The sequence below is a fragment of the Triplophysa rosa genome, linkage group LG6 (genome assembly GCF_024868665.1).
Source record: "Triplophysa rosa linkage group LG6, Trosa_1v2, whole genome shotgun sequence".
Taxonomy (NCBI): Eukaryota; Metazoa; Chordata; class Actinopteri; order Cypriniformes; family Nemacheilidae; genus Triplophysa; species Triplophysa rosa.
The window spans coordinates 22,590,519-22,615,214 of NC_079895.1; the positions used below are offsets into that span (position 1 = coordinate 22,590,519).

Sequence of the window (24,696 nt, forward strand, 5' to 3'; positions counted from 1 at the left end):
TGTCCTGCTGTTCTCATGGGTGCAACACACTCATCGAGGAGGGGGACGGACACAATGCCTGCTTCCAGTACGCTAGGGCAGACATTGTGGATACGTCCTGCCCGCACTGTGGGCGGTGACGATTCAGATGTTGCGTCACAGGTGGCTGTGTTCCCACGGGACTCAGCCACCACCTCGTTTGCTCCCCGTTCCGTGGCGGCAGGACTACGGCCCTGCCGTCCGCTATGGCAAGCAGTGAGGGTGATATGAGGATTACTGTGAGCGATAATCCGCCAGCCACGGCTCACGGACCGTTCACACCTCGTCTTGCTCGTCTGACCGTTCCCCAAAAAGACGGTCCGCCGTCTTATTCCTCAATCACGTATTCGGACACGATGCGTGATGATGAGATTTCTCTTGCAGCATCGGGGGGTGATGTACTGCCATCTGACTCCGACGATTCCTCGGGCTCCCTCCCTCGGGGGGTCGAGCCCAGGAAAAAGCGGATGTCGAGATGTCGGCCATGCTTTCCCGGGCCGCCGTGAGTGTTGGGTTGCAGTGCCCGCACTGCCTCTCCCGGCGCTCGCGGCTGGCTACATGGCACCTCGGGTTTGAGCGCGGCTCCAAGCCGCGCCCACCCCCAGTGCCGTGTTTACCGGAGGTGCATGAGGAACTTTGTAAGACCTGGAACGCCCCTTCCCGGCACTTTTCATGTCAAACAAAGTTCTGTCACCCTCTCTTCCCTCGAGGTTGCATGTGGTGTCTCGGCATATCTGGTGTCGAGAACTTACATTGCGGCAGACCAAGCTGCCTCCTCTCTCCACGCTATGGCTCCTGCCAGGCCAGGGCGTTGAGAGAGCTCCACGAGGGTAAGACTGACCCAGCGCTTATGCAGGAACTCCGCGCCGCCACCGACCTCGCTCTACGGGCGACCAAGGTAACCACGCGGGCCCTGGGTCGGACGATGTCCACACTTGTGGTCCATGAGAAACTCCTCTGGCCAATCCTTGCGCAGATGAGTAACGCTGAGAAGGTCCGCTTTCTCAACGTACCAGTCTCGCAAGGGGGGGCTGGTTGGTGTTACTGTCGAGCCGCAGCGGCCCCGCTCAACCCCGCCCGTCGGGGGGGCGCGAGACCCGCACGCGGCCTCCCCGGAGGGTTCTCGACAGTAAGAAGCAGTCCTCCGTGCCGCAACTTGGCCGCCTCGGCCGTCGAGTCCCATGCACTGTCTGCTTCCCAGCAGCCCTGGTGCTCTTCAACGCCCTCCAGCTCTGGCGCCCCCCACTCAGGCGGCCCCCCCTGGAGGAGACAGCGAAGAGGAGACCATCGCCCCATCAGCAGCCGCGGCGCAGCGGCCGTCATGGGAACACCTCAGGGGGATCGAGGCTACCATTGGGCCCGACCCCAGCCATATCGCTGGGAAGTCGGATAGGGACGGATCCTGCCCCGTCTCTCCATCTGCTGGCCCCCTCCGGGGGGCTGGCGCCCACTTACTCTCAAAAAAGGAGAGTTTCTCTGCACGACGGTTAACGGCAAACTCGACGTTGTGTCATGGCAAAGCGCAATGTCGAGTATAAACACCAGCCCTCAGCACTCTCAGTCAGACAGTGCGTTGAGCTGCGCAGTCGCCATGCAGGAAAAACGGCAGAGCCGATCTCCTCCCCGGGGGACCTCCCCCGGCAAGAAATCTGTACTGCTAGTGATGTGGTAGAAGTCGATCTTGAAGTTCAAAAAATCTCTCAGACAAAGAAGGTTCAGGTGTCAAGGAGTTAACTTTATTTGATCAGGCCAAACAAAGTGAGATGTCCCNAATAAAAATAATAAACATATCACAATCTGTAAGTCCATTACTATGGTTATGGTTTTCTCTTTAATGGTGAGGAGTCCGCCAGTAGTCTAGCTTTTAAACGCATTAACCCTTGTGCACCAATTTAAAAAACTCACACTCAGGCTAAAAATGTCCACGTGTAAACACGGTCATAAAAATATTATATATACATATTTTTTCACACTTTTCAATGATTTTTAGAATTGTAACCCTTTAAATACCAGTTTGTTTACATGGTGACCCAGTTGTTTTTTATGATAAAAATGAATAATTCTAATTATTTTCCATATACTAAATGTGAAGCTGATTTTTTTTATTAATATAGTTTTGGATATGTTATTAATCAACAACAACAATAATTTCAATGCATTATTTTTTGAGCAATGTAAGATTATAAAAAATCACAATTAGGCTGACAATGGACAAAAATGTCCATGTCCTAAAACGGTCATAAAAATATTATATATCCATATTTTTCACACTTTCAATTACTTAATTTTTTTCACTAGAATCAATTCTTATCATAACTACCAAACATTCATTTATTTTTAGAATTTTTGAGCAGTGTCAGATTTTCTAAAAAAATCAAAATGGGTAAAAATTTCCATGTTCAAAACCCCTCATAAAATGATTATATATTCAATTTTTTCTACTTTTACTAACTTTAATGTTTTAACCAGATGCTTTCTGAATCATAACTACCGAAAATTCATTCATTTTCAGAGTTGAAACCTTGTTTGTTTACATAATGCCACATCTATTATGCCTTTATGGTGAAAACTGTACCGAGGGGCTTCTGAACTTCTACATCAAAATCAAGCTCACCTTTTATCTCAGTTAAAAAAAGGTATTAAAATGAATAATAATGCAAACAAGGGATAAAAAACATGTTTGAAAGAAAAATATTTTTAAGTCTCAGTAAGCTACAGTGATTTGAATATGAGGTGATTTGCTGTAAAATGTCTTTCTTTCAAAACACACACACACACACACGCACGCGCACGCGCACGCGCACGCGCGCACACACACACACACACAAACCACACTTTGACATATATATTAAAACGTAAACACAGTTATAGCTGTACCATATGTTCGGTTTGCCCGCCGTGCAGGAACAGGAAAACTGAAATGCTCCATAGACTAAAATGAAGAAAATAGCAAAAGCAAAAAGTAAATAGTACACATTTGAAAATGTTTGAAATGTATTCCTTTTTCGTAATTTTGAAGCCTTTGCCAACATAATCAAAGGATTTTATATGGAATGTATGATTTATGCTTGCATGGCAAACAGTTACAAATTTGTAGTTTTAATCGGTTACAATGAGGACATTTTAACAATTGCATGTACCTAGTTTAAAAAACATTTATGAAAGAAAAATAGAGCAAAATATTAAAATTCCAATACAAATACACACCTTTTGCAAAATGCATAATGTTTGCATAAACGAAAAAAAAAAAAAAACTGAAATGGACAGAAATGTAAAAATTTAGCACAAGGGTTAACATATTAAACACAGCGTGTAACGGTGTAATAAAATATCAAAAGTACATTCATGCAGGGTGTGCAGATATATGTGTAATGCATGAATATGTGATTACCTCATTGTTACTGTGTTCATATGAAAGTATACATGTATTATGAAAACACATCATGCATTTAAGAAAACATACATTTCCAAACTCACATGTGTAAGACAATCCTAAACACTGATGGTGTGAACATCCTTTAACACTAAACACATGGTCACGAGCGCTCTTCAGTGTGAATTCTCATGTGAACAATAAGACTTGATTTCTTCGTAAAACACTTTTCACAGTCAAAACATGCGTACGGGCGCACCCCAGTGTGATCTCTCATGTGGATATCAAGAGTACCTTTTTGTGTGAAACTCTTTCCACACTGAGGACATGCGTATGGCTTTTCTCCAGTGTGAACTCTCATGTGGATATCAAGACGACCTTTTTGTCTGAAACTCTTTCCACACTCAGGACAGGTGTATTGGCTATATCCAGTGTGAACTCTCATGTGGCTATCAAGATGACCTTTCTGTGAGAAGCTCTTTCCACACTGATGACATGCATACGGGCGCTCCCCAGTGTGAATTCTCATGTGGCTATTAAGATGACCTTTTTGTGTGAAACTCTTTCCACACTGAGGACAGGTGTATGGCTTTTCTCCAGTGTGAATTCTCATGTGGCTATCAAGATGACCTTTCTGTGAGCAGCTCTTTCCACACTCAGGACAGGTGTATGGGCTGTCTCCAGTGTGAACTCTCATGTGGATATTAAGATGACCTTTTTGTGAGAAACTCTTTCCACACTGAAGACATGCGTACGGGTGCTCCCCAGTGTGAACTCTCATGTGGATATCTAGATTACCTTTTCGTCTGAAACTCTTTCCACACTCAGGACAGGTGTATGGCTTTTCTCCAGTGTGAACTCTCATGTGTTNTGAATAGCCTACGAATTACGCTTAAAACAGTGAGTGTGTGTATGAAAGGCATGGAAAATGAAATTTGCATGATTTAAAATACATTTAGAGGCAATAACACTGCAATTTCAATACAGACGACTGTACAACAAAATCCATTCTCATATTATTTTAATATACTTCCGCTCTTTGGAGGCGGTTTGACATCCTTCTGAAATCTTTAATGATGATGCTGATGCTGGCGTTGTCACACCTCTCGCTCACACCTCGACGGATGTTTTTTTTTTTTTGATGCAGCAAGAAATCGCATCACTGGAAACCATAGCAATCCTTTGCATTCATGTAACATCTCGTCCGTCACCTTTTTCACGGCTCGCTGGTCAACAGATATTTGGACTTTAGAAGCACATATGAATGCGTGTACTGTCACTCTTGAAAGTGCACGTGAGAGCTGTTGAATGATGCATCCGTGGCGTGTCCTGTGATGACTGAATACATCGGTAAGCGTACTATATTCGTACAATTGTCATGCATATTATTTTCAAAACGCTCGTAAATTACATTCCAATGTATTTGTAGCATATTTTATTGCATGATTTTTCAAATCAGTGTTGTTGTTTTATGATTAAATGTAATGATTGTGGTTTAATAATCCGACATGAAGCAGGTCGAGTAACAGATAAATAAGACATCTGTTTCAAAGCACGTTAACATTATGCAAACAGCTCTGCTTCTATCAGCCTCTATGGCTGAAGAAATATCTGGATCTCTGTTTATTGCTGGAATAATGTGGAAAAACACCCAACTGGTAGGCCTACGTTAACAAAGGAGGTGTGTTTTTATTAATACTTTTGATAGCTACTCTGTAATAATTAAAAGACCAACTGTAGATCACAGTAATAATTTTTTTTGTGTGTGTTTTTTTATGATGATAGATTTGATCATTTTTAAAACATAACATCTCTTGTGGTAACCATAACAACCAGTTGATGATGTAACCAAAAGTAGGATCCTATGTTGCGTTCCAGACAACTCGGATTTCGGGTATTCCCATTTCCACCCCCAATCCCAGAAAAAAACGTCTGGGACAAAACGAAGTTGGTTATCTTTGAACAAGGGGCAGATCTTTTTTTATTTTTTTTATTAATATAACATCCACATAGCAATAGAAACAAGAAAAATCTGATTACATATCATACTAGGGGAAGATACAAACAATATTATTGGAATACTTCAAAAAGTGAACAAGCTCGTACAATTCTTATTGCCTTTGGATTCTTTGAGGGCATTATGGATTCACAATAATGTTTTACTTCCTTTTCAAATACTAAATATGGTTTCTTTCCTAAATATTTACATTTATGAATGTGAAATTTGTCCATTAGAATAATAAAATTAATAAAGTAAATGTGTGTTTGTTTATCTTTACAAGTCACACTAGTACCTAAGAGGACATCTTTCCACTGTTAAACAAAATATTCATCAATATTTTCAACAATAAAATGAAGTACATTACGCCAAAAATACAAAACAAAAGGGCATTTCCAAAATAAATGAACAATTGTTTCTGGCTTTTGTTTGCAAAAGCTACAATTCCCATCTATATAGTTTTTATATTTAGTTAAATAATGTTTAACAGGATATTCTGTGTAAATATTACATAGGATTCTGTGTAAAAGTCTATAGGTCACTTCTTTAATTTTATTTGTTAATAGATAGTGATTAGGTAGAAGCCAAACTTCTTTCCAGTCCACATCATTTACAAAACCATTCCAGTATGCAATTGCATTTGGTTTCGAATCAATTTTCCTGAAAGAGAGCTCTTATAGATTTATTCTTAGCATGAGAGAAAAAACCAATTTTACCTATAGGAATGGTTTATCGAGAATGGTTGGAGTTGCTGATATTCTAATTTGCTTTGTTGCTTAAATAGCATACAAATTCCACTAGATATTACACCAAAAACAATTGCAAATTCTTTTGGTGGTATGGGAATTTTATATTTTGATAAAAATTCCTCAGGTTAACAAAATGCCATCTGTGTTAAACAATTGATCCACCAAAAGAATATTATTTCAAAACCAATTTTCAAAGAAAGTAGACTTCCGTTTATAGAATATCCTTATTATTCCATATAAAGTATTGCTGAGGTGAAAAATTGTGTTTGTAGATTAAACACCATGCTGTAAAAGCTTGAAGATGAAATGCCGAAAGTTTCATAGGTATTTTGCTAATATTTAAATTACAAACAAGAAGGAAATTTATGCCACCAAATTTAGATAAGATATGTGTAGGAATAATATTCCAGATAGAAGTTGGATATTTAACAAGTTGTCTAATCCAGTTGATTTTAAATGTATAATTTAATGTAGTAAAGTCCAGAAAATTGGGACCACCATTATCATATGTGTTCATTAAAACTGTTTTTCTCATATAATGTATCCTATTTTTCCAGACAAAATCAAAGAGCAGCCTATCAATTTCTCTCAAAATCCTATCATCCTGAAGAGCCATTGCTGTGTAAGTGAGCCTGGATATGCCTTCTGCTTTGGAAATCAAAACTCTCCCTCTTATCGACAAGTCCCCGAGAAGCCACTGATTCAATCTTTTCTTAGTTCTTTGGATAATAGGATTAAAATTTAATGAACTTCTGTTCTGTTGATTTTTATTTATTGTAATTCCTAAGTATTTAACTTCCAATTTGACTGGGATGTTACAATAAGAGGTTGCTGAACAATCTTTGATCGCCATTAGTTAACACTTCTTTACATTCAAATAAACACCAGATGCTTTAGAAAACACTTCTATTGTTTTGATTGCGCTGGGGGACTCGGGGCAGATCGTCAACCCCGAGCTCAGCGAGACGCGTCATTTGACGTCACGGACAAGATGGCGGTTAGCCTTAGCAACCTTTTGTGAACCGTAAAAAAACGTTAAACAATTTTTACAACACGTAATATGTATAAACATTAACGTTGAAACATCCAGAAACTGTTTATGAACAAACGCCCATGTTTGAATAACTACCATAATGAGAACGGGGTCTCATAGTGACATCATGTGGTAAACATGCGAATGTGACGCGTGATTGACTGGAACGCATTGAGGTCGGAGGTAGGATATTTAACTTGATATGAAATCAAATTTGTCTTGAACGCAGCAAATACCCACACTTGTGGTCTCTGCACTTGACTACTTGTATATATGACGGATTTCCAAGTATTCTAGTGGGCGTGAAAGAATTTCTTACCCAATAGGACACAATTAGCAAGTGACAAAATAATATTGTGATGTTTCTAATTATGTGATAAAAGTAGCAAACGTTTTACAATCTATTTCTGCCGTTTGCACCAATAAGTTGCATTCAAGTACTAGAGACTTAAGGCAACAGCTTTGCTTATTTTTTAATTCTGTGTTTACTATGTTTAAGTGTGTAGAAATGTCCATATTTTATACTTGTGTTTTGATCTTGTTTAGGACTGGAGTCTATGTGCTGTTGGCGTTTTGTGGTGAATTTTTGGAATCTACGTAGGCCTTTATATCTGCACTATCCTTAGCAAAGAACAACCCAGAGTAACCATGGCAACAGCAGCATCCTCCGAGTCTGAGTGAGCATCATTCCGCACTTTTATCAGTAAACATGAAGTCATTTTGTGTTTGTACTCTATATGCTCACCGCATTGCTATGCAGAAACAGACAGACGTGGTGTTGTACACATTTGATCATTTATGCCATTGAGAAATTGGACATTGATCCCATTTTAAGTGTGCATGTGCTTGATTATGCAGCTTTCAGAGACAAGTCAATCGCTGAAATACCTTCACAAACACCACCTGCCTACATGATAAAACCATAAAGTCTATCCATTGGTTTATTTACAGATTGAAACCTCATTCCTATCATGGTCTTCTGTTTCAGATACCAGATACACATTACAACAATGTGGAGAGTAATTCCATCAGTAGATGCTGTCAGGACCACTGCAAAGGATTATGTATGACTTCTCAGCTGGGAATGGATGATACCTGCTAACAGCTGCCATGTTTACATGTAATGGCAGCACATTGGATGGGTGTGGCCTCCTTGAACCGATTGAAACTGAGATTCAGGATGCTGAGACTGCCCTTATGCCCACCACTCTAAGGGTGGCACTGGCTGCCATCATGATCTTCATGATCACCATCGGTTTCCTCGGCAATGCCATCGTGTGTCTTATCGTGTATCAGAAACCGGCGATGCGTTCAGCAATTAATCTTCTGCTGGCCACGCTGGCCTTCTCTGACATCATGCTGTCGCTGTTGTGCATGCCGTTCACTGCCGTCACCCTGGCAACGACAGACTGGAGCTTCGGAGTGGGCTTCTGCCGTGTGTCGGTAATGCTTTACTGGCTGTTTGTTCTAGAGGGCGTGTCTATCCTGCTTATCATCAGCGTTGACCGTTTCCTCATCATCGTTCAGCGACAAGACAAGCTGACACCCCATCGAGCCAAAATTCTCATAACTGCATCATGGGCTCTGTCGCTATGCGTGTCCTTGCCATCCATGATCGGCTGGAGGACTGCTGGGATCGGGGCGCAAGTGCCGCAGTGTATTCTGGGATATAGCGAATCGCTGGCGGACCGGGGTTACACGGTGCTGCTCGCAGTTGCTGTGTTTTTTGTGCCCTTCACTGTAATGTTGTACTCATACCTGTGTATTCTAAACACAGTCCGTCGGAATGCGCTGCGCATCCACAACCATACCAGCGAAGTCAGCGTCGCCATCAACCACGTCAGCAAACTGGGTTTAACCGGTCTGCAGCGCCCCCAAGTCAACATTGACATGAGTTTCAAAACTAGGGCGTTTACCACCATCCTAATTCTTTTCATCGGCTTCTCTGTGTGCTGGTTGCCACACACCGTGGTGAGCCTGCTGGCAGTGTTCAGTAAGCGGTTTTACCTCAGCCCAGCTTTTTACCCCATTAGCATCGGAGCGCTGTGGCTGAGTTACCTAAAAGCCGTCTTTAACCCTGTGATATACTGCTGGAGAATCCGAAAGTTTCGGGAGGCTTGTCTGGAGTTTATACCCAAGAGCTGTCAGCTCTGTCCCAAGATTCCTGGGAGAAGTCGCAGGCGTATACGACCCAGCAACATTTACGTGTGCAGCAGTGAGACCCAATCTTCGGTCTAGGATGTACACCAACGTATATTTAAGCCAACAACTGAAGATTCTATGTCTGTTCATTGTAAAAAATCTTTGCTGCCTTAAATTTTAAGTAAAATCTACTTGGCTTTAAGTCATTTCAATTTACTAATTTAATTGTTGACCAGTGCTAAGCTGATATAACTTTTAAAAATGAGTTACAATTGCTTAATGGGGCCGTTCCCCGTGAAGCCAATTTTCAAACTTTAGTTAATGTGTAAAGTTGCTGTTAGAGCATAAACAATATCTGCAAAATGATCAAGCTCAAAGTTCAATGCCAAGCGAGATATTGTCTTTAACAAAATTCGCTTTTCAAGGACTACAGAGAACGGCTGAAATCGGACTACAGCCCTTTACTTCCCGGGTACATGATTTCACTATTCCGAGTTTTTGAAAAACCTCCGCCCAAAGGAATACGCCAAAAAAGGGACGTTCCTTAGAGATGAGGATGAGCCGCTGGAGTAGTATTTGATTCTCACTCAGAGATTGTAAACATTTAACTGAGCTGCGCGCTTAATCACTTTCACTCTCATCACAGTCCTACAGCTGGTAATAAGAATTCAGCTGCACACATTCTGAGATAACCAACGGTCAAATAACAGCTTCCATGACTTTAACATTAGGCTGTGAAAGCTGTTCTGTGTAACACACATGATATTGTGTGTGTGTGCGCATACCTCTAAAACACTTCTATGAAACGTCCTTTGAAGTCCTGCATGCAAATGTCTCCTAGTCAATCTGCTTGTTTTATTATCCAACTCGGGTCCAATATAAAAAGGCAAAACTAACACTTCTGTTATTAGTGTTAATTAATATAACAGGTCTGACCCAATCGGTCCGGTGTCATTTCCCTCGCCATAGTAGGAAAAAAATTGCGATCTCTAACAGAGATTGACGTTTGCACATGCACTAGCAGACCTCCGTTACACTTCGATCGATCCGCATGTTTTGAACTGATGAAGTGAAGTTGACGCCATTGTTACTGTTTATTGCTAAAAGCCAAAGATTATGAATACACGTGCACTGAGAGGGGGACCGACCAATCACAACAGCCTGAGAAGCGTAAGCTGATATGGTCTGGGTGGGACATATTCAGACACATGCTCTAAGCAGGGAACCAATCACGACAGACCTGGTCAGCTTTACCAATCAGAGCGTTTCGGAAGGAGGGACTTTATATAAACTGGAAAAAATCCAGCTGTTTTGTGAGAAGTGAGAAGAGGGACAGCGGTGAACAATAGACTTGAAATATGTGAAATATAAAGCGCTTTTTGCTTTAAACTAGAAACATGAACATCCACTGTTAAACACCCAAAAAACATAATAAAAGCTTCAAAAACAGCAAAAGAATGGCCCCTTTAAATTATTTTGGCCCGGTTTCACAGACAAGCTTTAGCTTAATCCAGGACTATGCCTTAGTTAAACTAGGATATTTAAATCCATAAATTATGTAAAAATGTTGAAATGACATGAAAACCAAGTTGATATTTAAAAATTCAGACAGCAAAGAATTGTTTTGAAATATGTCACTGGTGTGTTTGAAACTATTTGATGATTTTAAATATGTTTGAATGTAAGGCTTGACAAGCAACTCCATATGTCAATAGTCTGCAGTAATGATGGGAACAGCATCAGCCATCTAAAGTTTTTTAAGCAATACACATTTATGTTCCTAAACTGAGTCATTTTTTGTTGAAGTTCTGGAGTTTTGTAAAACAGTCAAATTACCAAATAAAGCAACTCAACTCTCGAACTGGTAGATTTTTTCAATGCATTTTTTTAGTTGTGCATTATTAACATTGTGTGCATTTGGCATCGAAAACATAAAATTCGTTCAGATTTTATTAATACAAGCATGCATTTCTTGGGAAAGGAACTCGTGACTGGTGTTCCTACATTGGTTATCCTCTATGATGACCAAAAAAGTGCATAAGCGTTGAAAAAGATATTCGGACAAGTTAATATTTGCTGTTATAACAGCAGTATTGGTTAACCATTGCTTAAAGGGAAAGTTCACCCAAAAATGTACATTTTGTCATTATTTACTCACAAAATTTCAAAGCTGTATGACTTACTTTCTTCTGCAGAACATTAAAGAAGATATTTTGAAGAATGTTGGGGTTCATACACTTACAATGGTCTTTACTCGCCCTCTCGCTTTATCTGAACAAGCTTGTCTCTTTCGTTAAATAGATAGTTCACCCAAAAATTAAAATATGTCATTTACTCACCCTCAAATAGTTTCAAACCTGTATACATTTCTTTTTTTCTGTTGAATACAAAAGAAGACATTTTAAAGAATGTGTGATACCAAACAGTTCTGGGCACCATTGACATAGTAGTTCATTTTCCTACTATGGTAGTCAACAAAGGCGATACCCATTGACTTGCATTGGTTTTGTGTCTATACAATAGAAGTGAATGAGTACCCCCATTTTTTGCTTACCAGCATTCTTTAAAATACCAAGAAGAAAGAAAGTCATACAGGTTTGAAATGACAATAGGGTGATTAAATGATGACAGAATTGTCCTTTTTGGGTCAACTATCACTTTAAGGTCAAACATGAAATAAGCTTTTCCTAACACAGTTACACTGTACTATAAAATAAATTCAGACTATGTTTTATACACCATTGGTTTGTTTTGAGTATCACTGTTGAGGTGAAACTGCTTAAGCGAAAGCGAATGTTTTTTTGTGTAAATAAAAATAGCCATTTAATAAACCAAAATTTGCTGTCGTTTTAAATCCTTTATATTATATTTATTATTCTTTCAGATATAGGCCTAGCTGCTCTATAAACGAGTTCTCCAGATTCAACTGTGTGTGTGGTTGTGTAACGCACATCATACTGCGGGTGGCAGTAATGATCGTTGTACGATAAAACGCTACACGCGTAAACAGAGAAGGGGCCTGTCTTCCTGTGCTCTCCGGAAGTGGGGTGACAAATATGGCGTCGCGCAGGCAAGAAAACACGAAAGAGCGCACATCAAATTCTGGAGATGTTTCAAATGTCGACTGTCTGCTTCATCCCGAGCTCCTGTCACGAGAGTTTATTCAGCTTGTGTTACATGAGGTGAGATGAAGAGGCGTGAGGTTGTTGAGATGTTGGACAATGGGAATTCATGCAAATGGTGCTCAATCTACCATCCCAAAAACATGTTTTGTGTTGTGTTAGAGGAAGATAGCGGTGGATGATCATGAGGACAGTGACCGCCTCACAGATCTATATCTGCGGCATGTCATTCCTCTGCCACAGAGAGATCTGCCGAACACACGCTGGGCTAAGAGGGTGGAGAGATGCAGAGAGAGACAGAGCTCCAGCAGTGTAAACAGGTGACTGATGGAAGACAAACTATGCTTGCATCATGAAACACAAAAAGATCGACTTTAAATAGATCCTTTCCATGCAAGAACATTTCGTAAACTGCTAAAAATCCGTTTTTGGATTCCTCTTTCTGGAAACTGATCTGATTTTACGTTATACGTAAATATATTTTGTTTTAAACATGTTAAAACGTTTTGGAGCTTGAGGTTTCTCTATTGGCTAAGCTGTGCCAAAAGTTGAGAAAAATATACATGTTTTGGCCTGTAATGCCAGCTTGCTTCAGGGTGAACTATCTGTGTAATTTATAAACTTTTATTCAAAGTGTGTGTTGAATGACTACCTATACAAGAACGACTATCATCATTTATTGATTTTAATGTTATTCAACACCCGTATGACTTCTGTAAAAGAAAAATATTGTTGTTTTGTGTCAATACAATGTGGGACAATGTTGTTTTGTTACATCTTTTTTTGTGTTCGGCAAAACAAGTTAGTTATACAGGTTTAGAATGACATGAGTGCATGATGAAGAATTTATTTATTTATGTGTGAACTCTTATTATAAGTTTAATTTTATATTACAGAAATATTGACGTTTGTAGGGATGTCACCGGGTCAGGAATGATATGATATTGTTTTTGGTTACTAAATTAAATGATTTCAACTGTTATGTCCTTACTGACCATTTACATGTATGCATTTGGCAGATACCTTTATCCAAAGTGATAAAAGATGCACATTTTTAACGATTTGTGTGTTCCCTAGGTATTTAAACCCCTGTGTTTTCTGTGTTTCAGTTCAAGCACAGACAATGGCAGGAAGAGGCCGTTGATCGTGTTTGATGGCAGCTCTACTAATACTGGCAGTGTTAAATTGAAGAAACCTGTTACTTTACCAGCACCTGCTGCACATGACCGCCTGAAGCCCCCAGTTTCCAGTGTCAGTCTCTCAAACCCCATACGCAAGCTGTCTGGGTCTTCTACAAACAACACTTCCTCAAATTCCCATAATATTACCCCGGTATCACCACCAGGGAGCGGCCACAAGAGCCCTGCAGCTACATGTAATCATTCTAACACTGCCAGCGCCTCAGTGCATTCGAACAACATGACGTCTAAGCTAAAGCGTACGGCCCCCAGTGACACTGCTGTGAGTATAGAAAGTATTCTATGGAAAGTTTTATGTAGACAGGTTTTGTATAGATTTAGTCTTGTCATTTAATCTCATTTGAGTTGATTTTGACCGTTTTTCTGAATGATTTGCCTTTTTTAAAGACTGGGATTTCTATTTTTTTGTGGCAGAAGGACATTAAGTCACCAGATATGAAGAAAAAGGTTCAACATATCACATGGCCATAATCTTGTCATCACAGACATCAAGTTGGATAGACAGTTGGGTATTAGAGACCCCACAAGTGAGGACTCTTCAGCCCTTCCCTGATCCTTACAAACCAGCCACTGGGAAAGACTGTTGTGGAATATGCTCCTTTGGTTCATTACATAGTAGGAGATGCATTAGGAGTGAAGGAATGAAGATCGTAGCAGTTGAACGCCGACCTAGCTGATCCTCTGCTTTCCTTTTTTTGGTATATTGTTGTTGAAATGTCTTGCATTTAATACTTTCTACTAGAAAGTTTCTAGTACTGCCTTCATCATGTTGACAATATCAAACAGAGAAAGTATAAATAATGAATGATTGTAGTGAATTTATACTGTCTGGAAGAATTATTGATGACTAAGCGTGAACTAATATATACCTTAAAGGGGTCGTTCACCCAAAAACGAAACTTTCATCATTATGGCAGATCATTCCAACCTGTATAAATGTCTTTGTTCTGCTGAGCACAAAGAAAGATATTTGAAAGAATGCCATTTTCAGTTCTGAGACATTGACTACCATGGTAGGAAAAATTAAAATGGTAGTCAAAGGTGCCCCAGAACTGTCTGCCTTCCTACATTCTTCAAAATATCTCATTTTGTGTTCAACAGAACAAAAAATATACAACATTTTTTCTGCTATGGTAGTGAGTGATTTACCACAACTGAAAATTGTTAACATTCTTCCAAATATCTTTCTTTGTGTTTAAGAGAACAAATTTATATATACAGTTTTGGAACAAATTGAGGGTGAGTAAATGGGGACAGAACTTTTATTTTTGGGTGAACTATCCCTTCAAGAGTTTTTTATGTATTTATGGTCCCCACAAAATGTTGGAAGTTATGTGTTGTTTATCTTGCAGAAAGCAATGTAAAGAGGTTTTCACATTTTACAGAATTTTACACATTTGTCATCCAAACCATGAGGTTCCAATGCATGGAATGTGTCTCAGTGGCAACAAGCCACATACCATAAACAGCTGAGAGTACTGATTATGGTGTTTGTGGTCCTAATATTCCTTTTTAGGCCAAAAATCCAGGCCTAAATTTCAATGATTTTTGAGCAATGATTTAATGCAACTTTAAATTTTATATAAAACTAATAAAGCTGTTGAGAGGACTATACAGCTGGGAGTCTTTATTACTTTGAGGTTATTTGATTGGTGTTCAGTATGCGATTTGTAAGAAAAGGTTGGTTCAGTTTGCTGTGTAACTTGAAATTCGAATCCAACACTTGATGTTGAATGTAAAAAATATTTTGTTGCATTGCAAATAAAAAAACAGTCACAGTTAAGCCAGGACAAGTTTATGGTTTGCATCTTGTAAAAATGTTGGTATGTTCTTCCACCCATATCTATAATATTAAGTTTATTTATTACACTAAATAAAATGCATGAATATAATTTCTAAAGATCTCATGTAATAAAATTAATAATAATAAAATAAAATAATTATTAAGAGTTGTTTTTTTAATGAAAAATATATTTTCATTAACTGGTAAACTGAGAAAAGGAATTGAATTCACTTTAAATTAAGTTTAAAGTGGATCAGGTTTTTTTGCTCTTTTCCCCTCACCTTCACCCAATGTAAAATGCACATTACCTTGCATTTTGTATAAAACATTAACAGTTCTTTAACTGTTTTTTCCTAGATGGTGCTATTGTCTTATTTTACCATGTTAACATGTCACATTAAACAAAAATATAACACCAATATCAATTTGTTTTTAATACTTTTAATGATAATTTTAATTAAATGGGTTATTAAAGTACATTTTTAATCAATTATTGCATACAGAAAAGACCAAAACACTTTTTTTGTTAGTTAAGACATACCATGTTATGTGACACATCATAGAACGAGTCAGATATTTAAATGGTAAGTAATAAACAGCTCTTTCTTCAATCTTCAAACACTCATAGAACTCTATTGAAATAAAGATAATCTGCCTTTTTCTTTTGTTAGACTACTTTCTGTAATCATAGTATTCACTATATTTTCATGTGTCACCTAAAGTAAATGTACTCATCACTCGCACACAGTTTCATGCTTTGGCATTCATCAATGCTTTGGTAAATGAACCTCTAGACTGATTTCGAACAATCGTTCAGATGTCTTTGCCACAGTCAGGGCACAAGATGTCATCTCTCTCGGTCAGAAAACCTCTGCCCACCAGTGACACTGAGCACTTCTTGCAGTTGAAACAATCGTTGTGCCACTGGCGTTCTTCAAATGAGATGTACTTGCTGCCTCCAAGTCCTATGGCAAACATGAAATGACAAACATGTTAGGAGCATATAGATATCGCCATACGTTTGATGTGATTTGATGAAAGATTTAAAAGCTAATTCATTGAATATATAAAATAAATATACATTTTTACAATACCCAGCTTTGAAACCACCACATATCAATTGGGTTTCATCATAACTGAAGTATGACTATGAAGTTATTCATGGCTACACGTGTTGGTTTGTGCATACCACTAATGGGGGTGGTGCAGGAGGCACATTTTTTTGCATACAAGTTACAGAAGCAGTTGAGGCAATAGGCGAAGTCATCACGGGAGGTGAAGCGCTGACCAGACAGCTGCTGCTTACAGCCGGTACACAGGAAACAGTCCTTGTGCCATGGCTGGTCATGATAGGTCACACCTCCAGTGGTGATGGGCTGCAGAATGAATAGGAAAAGTATAAATATTATTAATACTGAAATACATTTGATGTGCTTTAGCTTTAACTTTAGCTAAAAATATTCAATGGCTGTTTAACATTTACTGCACCTTCTTGCAGTGAACACATTGCATGGCAAACTGCTTTTCGTAACAGGGCACGCAGTAGTTATGGTTGTCTTTAGGGATGAAGCTCTTGGTGCCAATCGGCTGCTGGCAACGCTGGCAGGTGAAGCAGGTTTCATGCCAGCTGTTTCCTTTATGTTCCATCTTCCTGGAGCCTGGGGGAAAGGGACAGACAAATATGATTTAAACAGCTCATATTAGGGTTGTGCTATATTGCAAATAAATGTTTTTTTATGGGTAGATATAAAAATATCTAAAATGGACACAAAAATGAAGGTGTTGTCTGAAGTAGATAAGAAAGGAATTGTAAGGTCTGGATTCAGGGTTGGGCCGACATTCAGAATTTAAGAACTTCTATTTATGAGTATGAATTGCATTTAATTCACAAACAATTTAATAGTAGGAAAAATGCTTGAAAGTTTAGCAACAAAACATAAATGTTTACATTATGATTTTCAACTAAATATGCCTCTTTATTGATGTATTTGTTAATACTTTCAAAACAATCAAAACCAAATACATAATATAGAAATAAATATATAAAACAATAAATACATTGTATATAATTATAAAATAAATATAATAAAGAATAGTTTTCACATAACATCAAAATTACTAGTGATTACAATGGCAAACTGAAGCACTTTAAAAAATGAAGTGTCCATCTTTAAGAGTTTTTAAAAACACTGATTATTAATTTAATCTATTGTTTCTGCGAATATCTTTTGTGTGGCTGATAACATGTTGAAATAAAAAAAATGTGTTAATAAAGTGTTAATAAAAGCAAGACATTTCATTCCATTTAGTTCATTAAATTCAGATTATAATTCTGTGTCTAGTTTGCTACCTCAATATGAAAATCAATTAAAATTCATCAAATGAATCAGAATTCATTCTTAAATGAATTCTGAATGCTGCACAGCCCTGCTTTGATTCAATTACCAAGTCATCAGACGTAGCATAAATCTCTATCCAGACATCCTGACAGAAACTCTATAAATACCAGCAGTGAACCCTCTGAGGACAGGGCTTCGTTGTTTTAAAGAGTCTGACTTTAATCTCATATCTTTTGTCTGCATGCTTCAGGCATTAAATATTAGCTTTCATTCTGTGGGAGTTGGAATGTTCTGTATACTGTGTGCAGAGACCGAATTACATTTATTACTGCAGGGACCAAAAATAGCTTTCCATGGATCCATCTAATAATCGTAGAGGCCCAGACGATTTAGATTGATTAATATGATAAACTGATTATACAAAAACATTAGTTAATATGAGGAAAGATCCTTCCAGAAAGAATCTCCTACCAGGCATGATGGTCTTCTTGCATGCGTGGCATTTGGAGGAGTATTCGTTAGAATAGCACTCGGTACACAGAAGCTGCTCATCTTTGGTAGAGAAGGGCTTGTCCACCAGCGAGCGCTTGCACTGGAAGCAGTGGAAACATTCATCATGCCAGTGACGGTCTTTGTAGGACAGATCCTAAATCAATGAGAGTTACAGGACGCATTGATGACCATGCCATTCAAAGAACTGGAGAACACTTTCTCAGTCTGGCAAGCTCTAATCTGATTGAACTTCTGGGAGTAACAGCACACAGGTTTTATCAGGACACTTGCAAACAAAGTTGTCTTTACAAAGTATTGGGTTGATGCAAAGACCCACTGAAGTGACACAGCTTTGTTCGATGGGTTTATGTAAATACGCACTAAAACAGGAAGTTAGGGAGGGGCATATTGAGTGGCAACTCCCTTTTTTAAATTAACCAATAGCATTTGCCTCACAACATAATGTGCAACATATCTAAAAAAAATTGTTTATATGTTTTGGAGCACACTTGTCAAACATATTCATTCTAAATGCCAAAAATGTCTATTTTGATTTCATTGGGATGTTAAACAAGTACTAAGAACTGGATTTTAATGAGTTTGCGACGGTTCTTGGCATCAACAGTTGTCAGAATAATCAATAATTATTTAATAATGGTGTCTACACAAATTTTCCAGTGTTTCTCTATACCCATTGACATTTACAGGCAGATGCTTTTATCCAAAGTGATTTCCATTGCATTAAACTATATACATTTGTTTCTAAGTATGTGCAATGCCTGGGATCGATCCCATGACCTTGGCGTTGCTGGCGTCATGCTCTAACCACTGAGCTACAGTGTATAAGCTATATGTATATAAACAAAGCAAACTGTCGTTTATTTTTAAGTTGATGGTTCTTTTCTGGAATGTGTAATGTGAGCCAGACCTAATGTCGTAAGGCATTATTAAACATCCCATATGACTTCTAACTTTACTGGGTCAGTACTATTTATTTTGTACATGCTGTATGTAAGTGGTTACCCTGCTGTTGCAGCCGATGGGTTTCTTGCATTCCTCACAGGTGTTGGAATACAGACTTTCATAGCACTTCACACAGTACGGGTTCTCCTCACGAAGAACATACTTATTCCCAAACAGGGACTCTTTACAGTAGTGACAGTCATAACGCTCAGTCATCTTCACTTCTTCCTTAGTCCTGAAACAGAGAGAAAACAATTTGAAGGGAAAGTCTTATGACTAAGTTAAACGATCTAATGTTACATTGTGAGATATTAGGTTTCTTTTTAAATACAGATAAATGATGAAGGTCCCTTAGTATGCAAGAGGATGAGAGATCTTGCCAACTTCAAGCACCCTATGTGCCATTTTTTCCATCCGCTGAATTCACACATACACACTCACGGCATCCTTTTAATCCACTGAAATTCCACAGCGCACTACATCATACTATCGTAAGCAGTCTATTATCTCACTTCCAGCTGTTAGCGATTATATTGTGTGTGTTTGTGTGTAAATATTCCTGTTCTGGAATGGATTTGTTTGGCAATAAACATCACGACAAATTTTACTTTTTATTAAAATTAACAAAAAATTAACTTTAGTCTGATTCTAAAACTAGTGGTCAAAAGTGATGTCAGGAGCACATACAGTATTTGTACATTATTGGCTTTTAATGCACCAAAACAGTGAAAATTACACTGTAAAACTTGCCAGTAACTTACTGTAGATTTAATTTACAATTTTGTTTTAAACATACAGTCAACTTACCTAGTTCTTATATTTTCTTTCATAAAGCAAGATATCTTAGGTCACGTTTCTTCGTACTTTAAGAAGTTGTAAATATTTTTACTAGAACACAAAACAAAAATGCTTAGGAAGAATGTCATTTTTGCAGTGTTGCTGTGCTTATGCCAGTAATGAGACCAGTCTCTTCTTGCTCATTGTGAATGTCAAAAGTCAAAGGGTTTTAATTTTGATTAAAGTAAAGTTGAACTCAAATTGAAAACAGTACTAATAGGAAAGTATTATGTGGTAATTAAATCTACAGTAAGTTACTGGCAAACCTGCTGCAAAAAAACGGCAAAGTTTACAGTGTACATATTTTTTTCATTACCTTTACCTACTTGGTTAATATAATTATTTGATTAAATTAATTGGCAAAAAATGCAAACTACAGCACATCAGGAAATATGGGTTTTATTATAATACGTAAACAAATGCATAGAGAAACAAAAAGCATACAGAAAATAAAGCATAAATTGACTACAAATGTATCTGTTATTAACATTTTATTGATACTCCCTTGTTTTTGACTACAGCAGTCATTGTCCTGGACCGTGACTCAATACGTTTTCCAAAGTTGGACATGACTTTTGTCGACTACTGTATATATGAAATGTTGTCCAGTGTGTTTGTTTGCTGCAAAGACAGCAGGTTAAGAGAGCCTTTGAGATTTCTAGAAAGTTTTATAATGATGGCATGCTGGGGTAGCATCTACTCACAAAGCTGTTTGAGTTCCTGTTAAGCCCCTCTGCGTATTTTTCCCATGAGCCCTGTGGTGATGTGTGCCACCTCACTCAGTCCCAGCTGTCCTGCCCTGTTCCTGTGCCTCAAGGGTCCCCAGTGTCCTCAGCCCCCCGCTATCCAGCTCTGAGCGTGTCTGACTGAGCTGCCGTACGTCCCGGGCTTCACTACTCTACTAAATCTCCTTCCACAGTTTGACCATAAAAGGCAGCAGATGGTGGAAACCAGGAGAAGTGGCTCTCTATCCTTCTAAGAAAATTATTTTCTGACTTGCACTGTTAGTCCTTCACTCCCCCTCTTCTGCTTCCTGTTTGTCTTGCCCTTTTTTGCTGTCTCGCTTTTGAAGGCTTTCTCCCTCCAACTGGCAAGCCATCTCAATTCTTTCTGTCGGAATGCTTCTCTCGCTTTCATCGGCAATCGAAATAGCACGCTGCTGGTCATTCTTGCCAATTTTTTAAATATTGTTTCACCCGGATCTCTCAGTTTCGGAAATATGATCTCCATGGCTCTAAGCACACAGTAATAAGTCAAGAAGACATTTCTTACTTTAATATTCTGTTGGTTATATAGACTGTATAAACAGTAATTTGACAGAATTTTACTGTTTTATTTTACAGTATTTTTGAAATACGGTAAACAAAAATGTAAAATTAAAGAAACATTTACAAGTGTAAAATAACGTGAAAAAGATGTTATATTACATTTTTTATGGTTATTTATTAAAGTGTTTAGTGAAATCAATGCATAGTATTTATAGTTATCAGTACATTGCTCTCATAAAAGTATCATAAGTAACGCTTGCTATTTGATAAAAAAACAGGTATTACTACAAATATTACTGGTAGGCAGGTGCTGTTTTGACGTACTTACTTTATTGCGTCTTTTTTATTTGTGCTGTACCTAATCCAAAGTCGTTCTCACTTGAAATAGGTCGACACTCTGTATATTTACACTTCCGACCTGATCTCAGAGGAATTCGTAACTATTTTACGAGTTGGCTAATTAGTATACATTTTTACGATGTGAATAGTACAACAATTTAAGAGTATTAGATAAAAAGCAACACTAAAGCCCCACCCCTAAACCTAACAGGGTGCGAAAGCAAATCGTGCTAAAACGTATGAGCAAGATTGTACAAATTCATACGAATTAGCCAGAAATAGCTAGTTCATAAAATAGTTATGAATCCCTGTGAGATGCATTTACTGGTTGAATCAGGGTATATTTGATTTAGTAAGCTTGTGTAGAAATTTCAGTGTGCTGCAGAAAAGAGAAAACGTTAATTCATGAAATACACAGTGCATCTGCATAATTGAATTTTGTTTATTACTACCACAGTACGGTTTCCTCATATGTTTGGAAATCTTGTTATTCTAATCTGATTTTCTCTGGAAATGGTCTTCATAGGTCTGATGTCCCCACTTTCCCTTTCTCTATTTTCTTTGTCATGGTTCACATCAGGTTACATTTAATTTAAACCCACACTATGATTTTCTGCACCTCAGTACAACTATTTTATACATAATGAAATTATACATAAAGAAAATAATATGTTAATTCAAAAAAGTGTATTGGTAGCATTGCTTTTCAAGCAATTCCAATATTAAGAATTGTAACAGACATTTGTTACAGCCCAAATTTCAAAGTTAGTTAAGTTGGTTACCAGGGCACACATTTGCCTGAATATTTAAAGATCTCATTTCAAAATGCACATTCAGTTTTATATGACTTACTATTTATCAAATCTTTTTAATAATTCTTTCAGCTATGTGTTAAGACACATTCACAAGTGCTGGTGTCAAACATCACATAGCACTAATTTATAGCAGAGCTCTGATAGAAAAAAAGATGGAATGCTTTTATAAACCACTAAACAGAGCCATGCAGACAGGTGGATGAAAGACTCTTTCACTCCACACACACACAACCTTCACACTCTCATTCCTACTACAGTATCTATATCTATGGAGAGGGAGAGACCGACCACCCATCATGACTCTACAAATGCCCACTGAGACTTTTATCTTGGGTATAAATTCTTTATGAAGAACTTATAGCTGTCAAATACCTCATGGTGTCACATACAATGGCTATGGTAAGTTATGGACACAATACTAAGCCACAGTGGAATTAATTCTTTACTCTACAGCTACACAATAAAAAATCCATCAAAATTGGGCACAATTTGATATATTATTATGATTCTGTATTCATTTTTTGCTGCTTTGTGTTAAGTTTTAGCACAGAGTACTGACAGACAATTTACAATATATTTGCCATTATTTTATTTACAATGCACTTTAAAAACACTGCAGTTTTACAGATTTTTTTATTTTATGTTTTATTTTTATGTTTATTTTAAAAAATAAACGGCAAAGTTGGTGTAAAATAACTTCACTTTTTACTTTTACTTTACGTAAAATTTATTGTATTACATTTATTTTATTTTGTTATAGTTATTTAAAACATTGTTTAGAGCGTATCTGTTAGAAGATATGTGACCCTGGATCACAAAACCAGTCTTAAGTAGCACTGGAACATTTTTAGTAAAAGACAAAAATACATTGTTGTACAAAATTATCGATTTTTCTTTTATGCCAAAAATCATTAGGATATTAAGTAAAGATCATGTTCCATGAAGATATTTTGTAAATTTCCTGCTTTAAATATATAAAAACTTTATTTTTGTGAGTGGATGGTCTGCCACAGTGCCCCTGATTAACAACTTCAAAGGCAATTTTCTCAATATTTTGATTTTTTTGTGCTCTCAGATTCCAGAGTTTTAAACAGTTGTATCTCAGCCAGATATTGTCCTATTCTAACAACTCATATCTATAGAAAGTTGACTTATTCAGATTTCAGATTATGTAAAAATCTCAATTTCGAAAAATTGACCCATAAAACTGGTTTTGTTGTCCAGGGTCACATATGTTTTATAATCTCAACTAAAGAGCTGACAAGACCTCCAAGTTGATTGATTTTTTGTTCAATCTAAATGCATTTACAGTTTGAAGTATTATTTTCTATCTAATTCTACATTTTCTACAAATATTTAGTGACAGATTACATGGAATAGTTTGGAAGCCCATTTAAAATGAGCCAGTGAACTATAAACCAGTCACAGCACCCCAAATACACACTTTCCTTTACATTTAAATCTAAAATCTTGATATCATCTTTTGTCTTATTGATAAAAATGAGTGCATGAACAATATCTATGGTGTTCATTTTTGAGAGAACAAATGCAAATTCATTGGATTTCTGGTATTTAAATGATAGTTTGTATCTATAAAGAATGATAAAATTCATTGGATTTCTGGTATTTAAATGATAGTTTGTAAATGTTTAAGCAGAAAACAAGTATTTTAAATGAAGAGGAAATTTATAACGTTTTAACACAAGAGTACACAATGCAAATGAGACCAGACGTCTTGACACATTGCACATAAGCCATTGTAGGTTTGACAGACAACACACAGATTTAGTGACGGATGATAGTTTGATCAGTGCTCACAAGGATGTTTTGTTGTAGCAGTGGGGTTAGATGTTAGTAATCTACCTGTGGACACAAGTGTCTTACCTGGAGAAGTGTTTCTGTGAGAAGAGTCTTGTCAGACTGAACGTTGATGGCTCTCGGCTGAGGCTGTATATTCTCCTGATTCAATTACTCCACCTATGGAGTGACTAATTGAAGTGGTCGGGTTTGGGCAGCCTCTTTTTATCAAGATGAGCTATAAATACATCAGCAACAGCAGTAAAAGGACCGCCACAGAAGATAAAGCCCACTTGAATGTACACACACACACAATCACGCTCATATCCTTTTAAGGTCTTTTAAGAGCAATAATTACAAACACATTAATGTCAAATAAGTATAATACAAGTAAAAGTAATTTCTTTAATATTTAAGATAAATAATGT

At 37.6% G+C, this 24,696-nt stretch overlaps 3 protein-coding genes across 7 annotated transcripts; 2 read left to right on the plus strand and 1 right to left on the minus strand.

Annotated features, from left to right (window-relative positions):
- The first annotated feature begins 4,503 nt into the window (after positions 1-4,503).
- On the plus strand, positions 4,504-12,144 carry gpr45 (G protein-coupled receptor 45). Of its 3 annotated transcripts, XM_057335370.1 has the most exons (4): positions 4,504-4,741; positions 6,697-6,761; positions 7,719-7,849; positions 8,161-12,144. In XM_057335370.1, exon 4 carries the CDS (start codon positions 8,283-8,285, stop codon positions 9,408-9,410), a length of 1,128 nt encoding a protein of 375 aa, XP_057191353.1. In that variant the 5' UTR covers positions 4,504-4,741; positions 6,697-6,761; positions 7,719-7,849; positions 8,161-8,282; the 3' UTR covers positions 9,411-12,144. The 3 variants fall into 3 exon arrangements, with proteins under 3 accessions (XP_057191353.1, XP_057191354.1, XP_057191355.1); XM_057335371.1 differs by lacking the exon at positions 6,697-6,761; XM_057335372.1 differs by lacking the exons at positions 4,504-4,741; positions 6,697-6,761 and adding an exon at positions 6,772-7,355.
- A 190-nt stretch (positions 12,145-12,334) lies between these two features.
- On the plus strand, positions 12,335-15,803 carry lg6h2orf49 (linkage group 6 C2orf49 homolog). 2 transcript variants are annotated; one of them, XM_057335385.1, is made up of 4 exons: positions 12,335-12,496; positions 12,599-12,756; positions 13,546-13,897; positions 14,053-15,803. In XM_057335385.1, the coding sequence occupies exons 1-4, from the start codon at positions 12,371-12,373 to the stop codon at positions 14,104-14,106; spliced, it is 690 nt and encodes a 229-aa protein (XP_057191368.1). In that variant the 5' UTR covers positions 12,335-12,370; the 3' UTR covers positions 14,107-15,803. The 2 variants fall into 2 exon arrangements, with proteins under 2 accessions (XP_057191368.1, XP_057191367.1); XM_057335384.1 differs by having other exon boundaries at positions 14,050-15,801.
- A 49-nt stretch (positions 15,804-15,852) lies between these two features.
- Positions 15,853-24,466, minus strand: fhl2a (four and a half LIM domains 2a). 2 transcript variants are annotated; one of them, XM_057335374.1, is made up of 6 exons: positions 24,356-24,466; positions 19,273-19,447; positions 18,229-18,403; positions 16,907-17,076; positions 16,608-16,794; positions 15,853-16,383 (listed from the first exon to the last, which is right to left on the minus strand). In XM_057335374.1, the coding sequence occupies exons 2-6, from the start codon at positions 19,426-19,428 to the stop codon at positions 16,232-16,234; spliced, it is 840 nt and encodes a 279-aa protein (XP_057191357.1). In that variant the 5' UTR covers positions 19,429-19,447; positions 24,356-24,466; the 3' UTR covers positions 15,853-16,231. The 2 variants fall into 2 exon arrangements, with proteins under 2 accessions (XP_057191357.1, XP_057191358.1); XM_057335375.1 differs by lacking the exon at positions 24,356-24,466 and adding an exon at positions 20,754-21,080.
- Between the last annotated feature and the right edge of the window lie 230 nt (positions 24,467-24,696).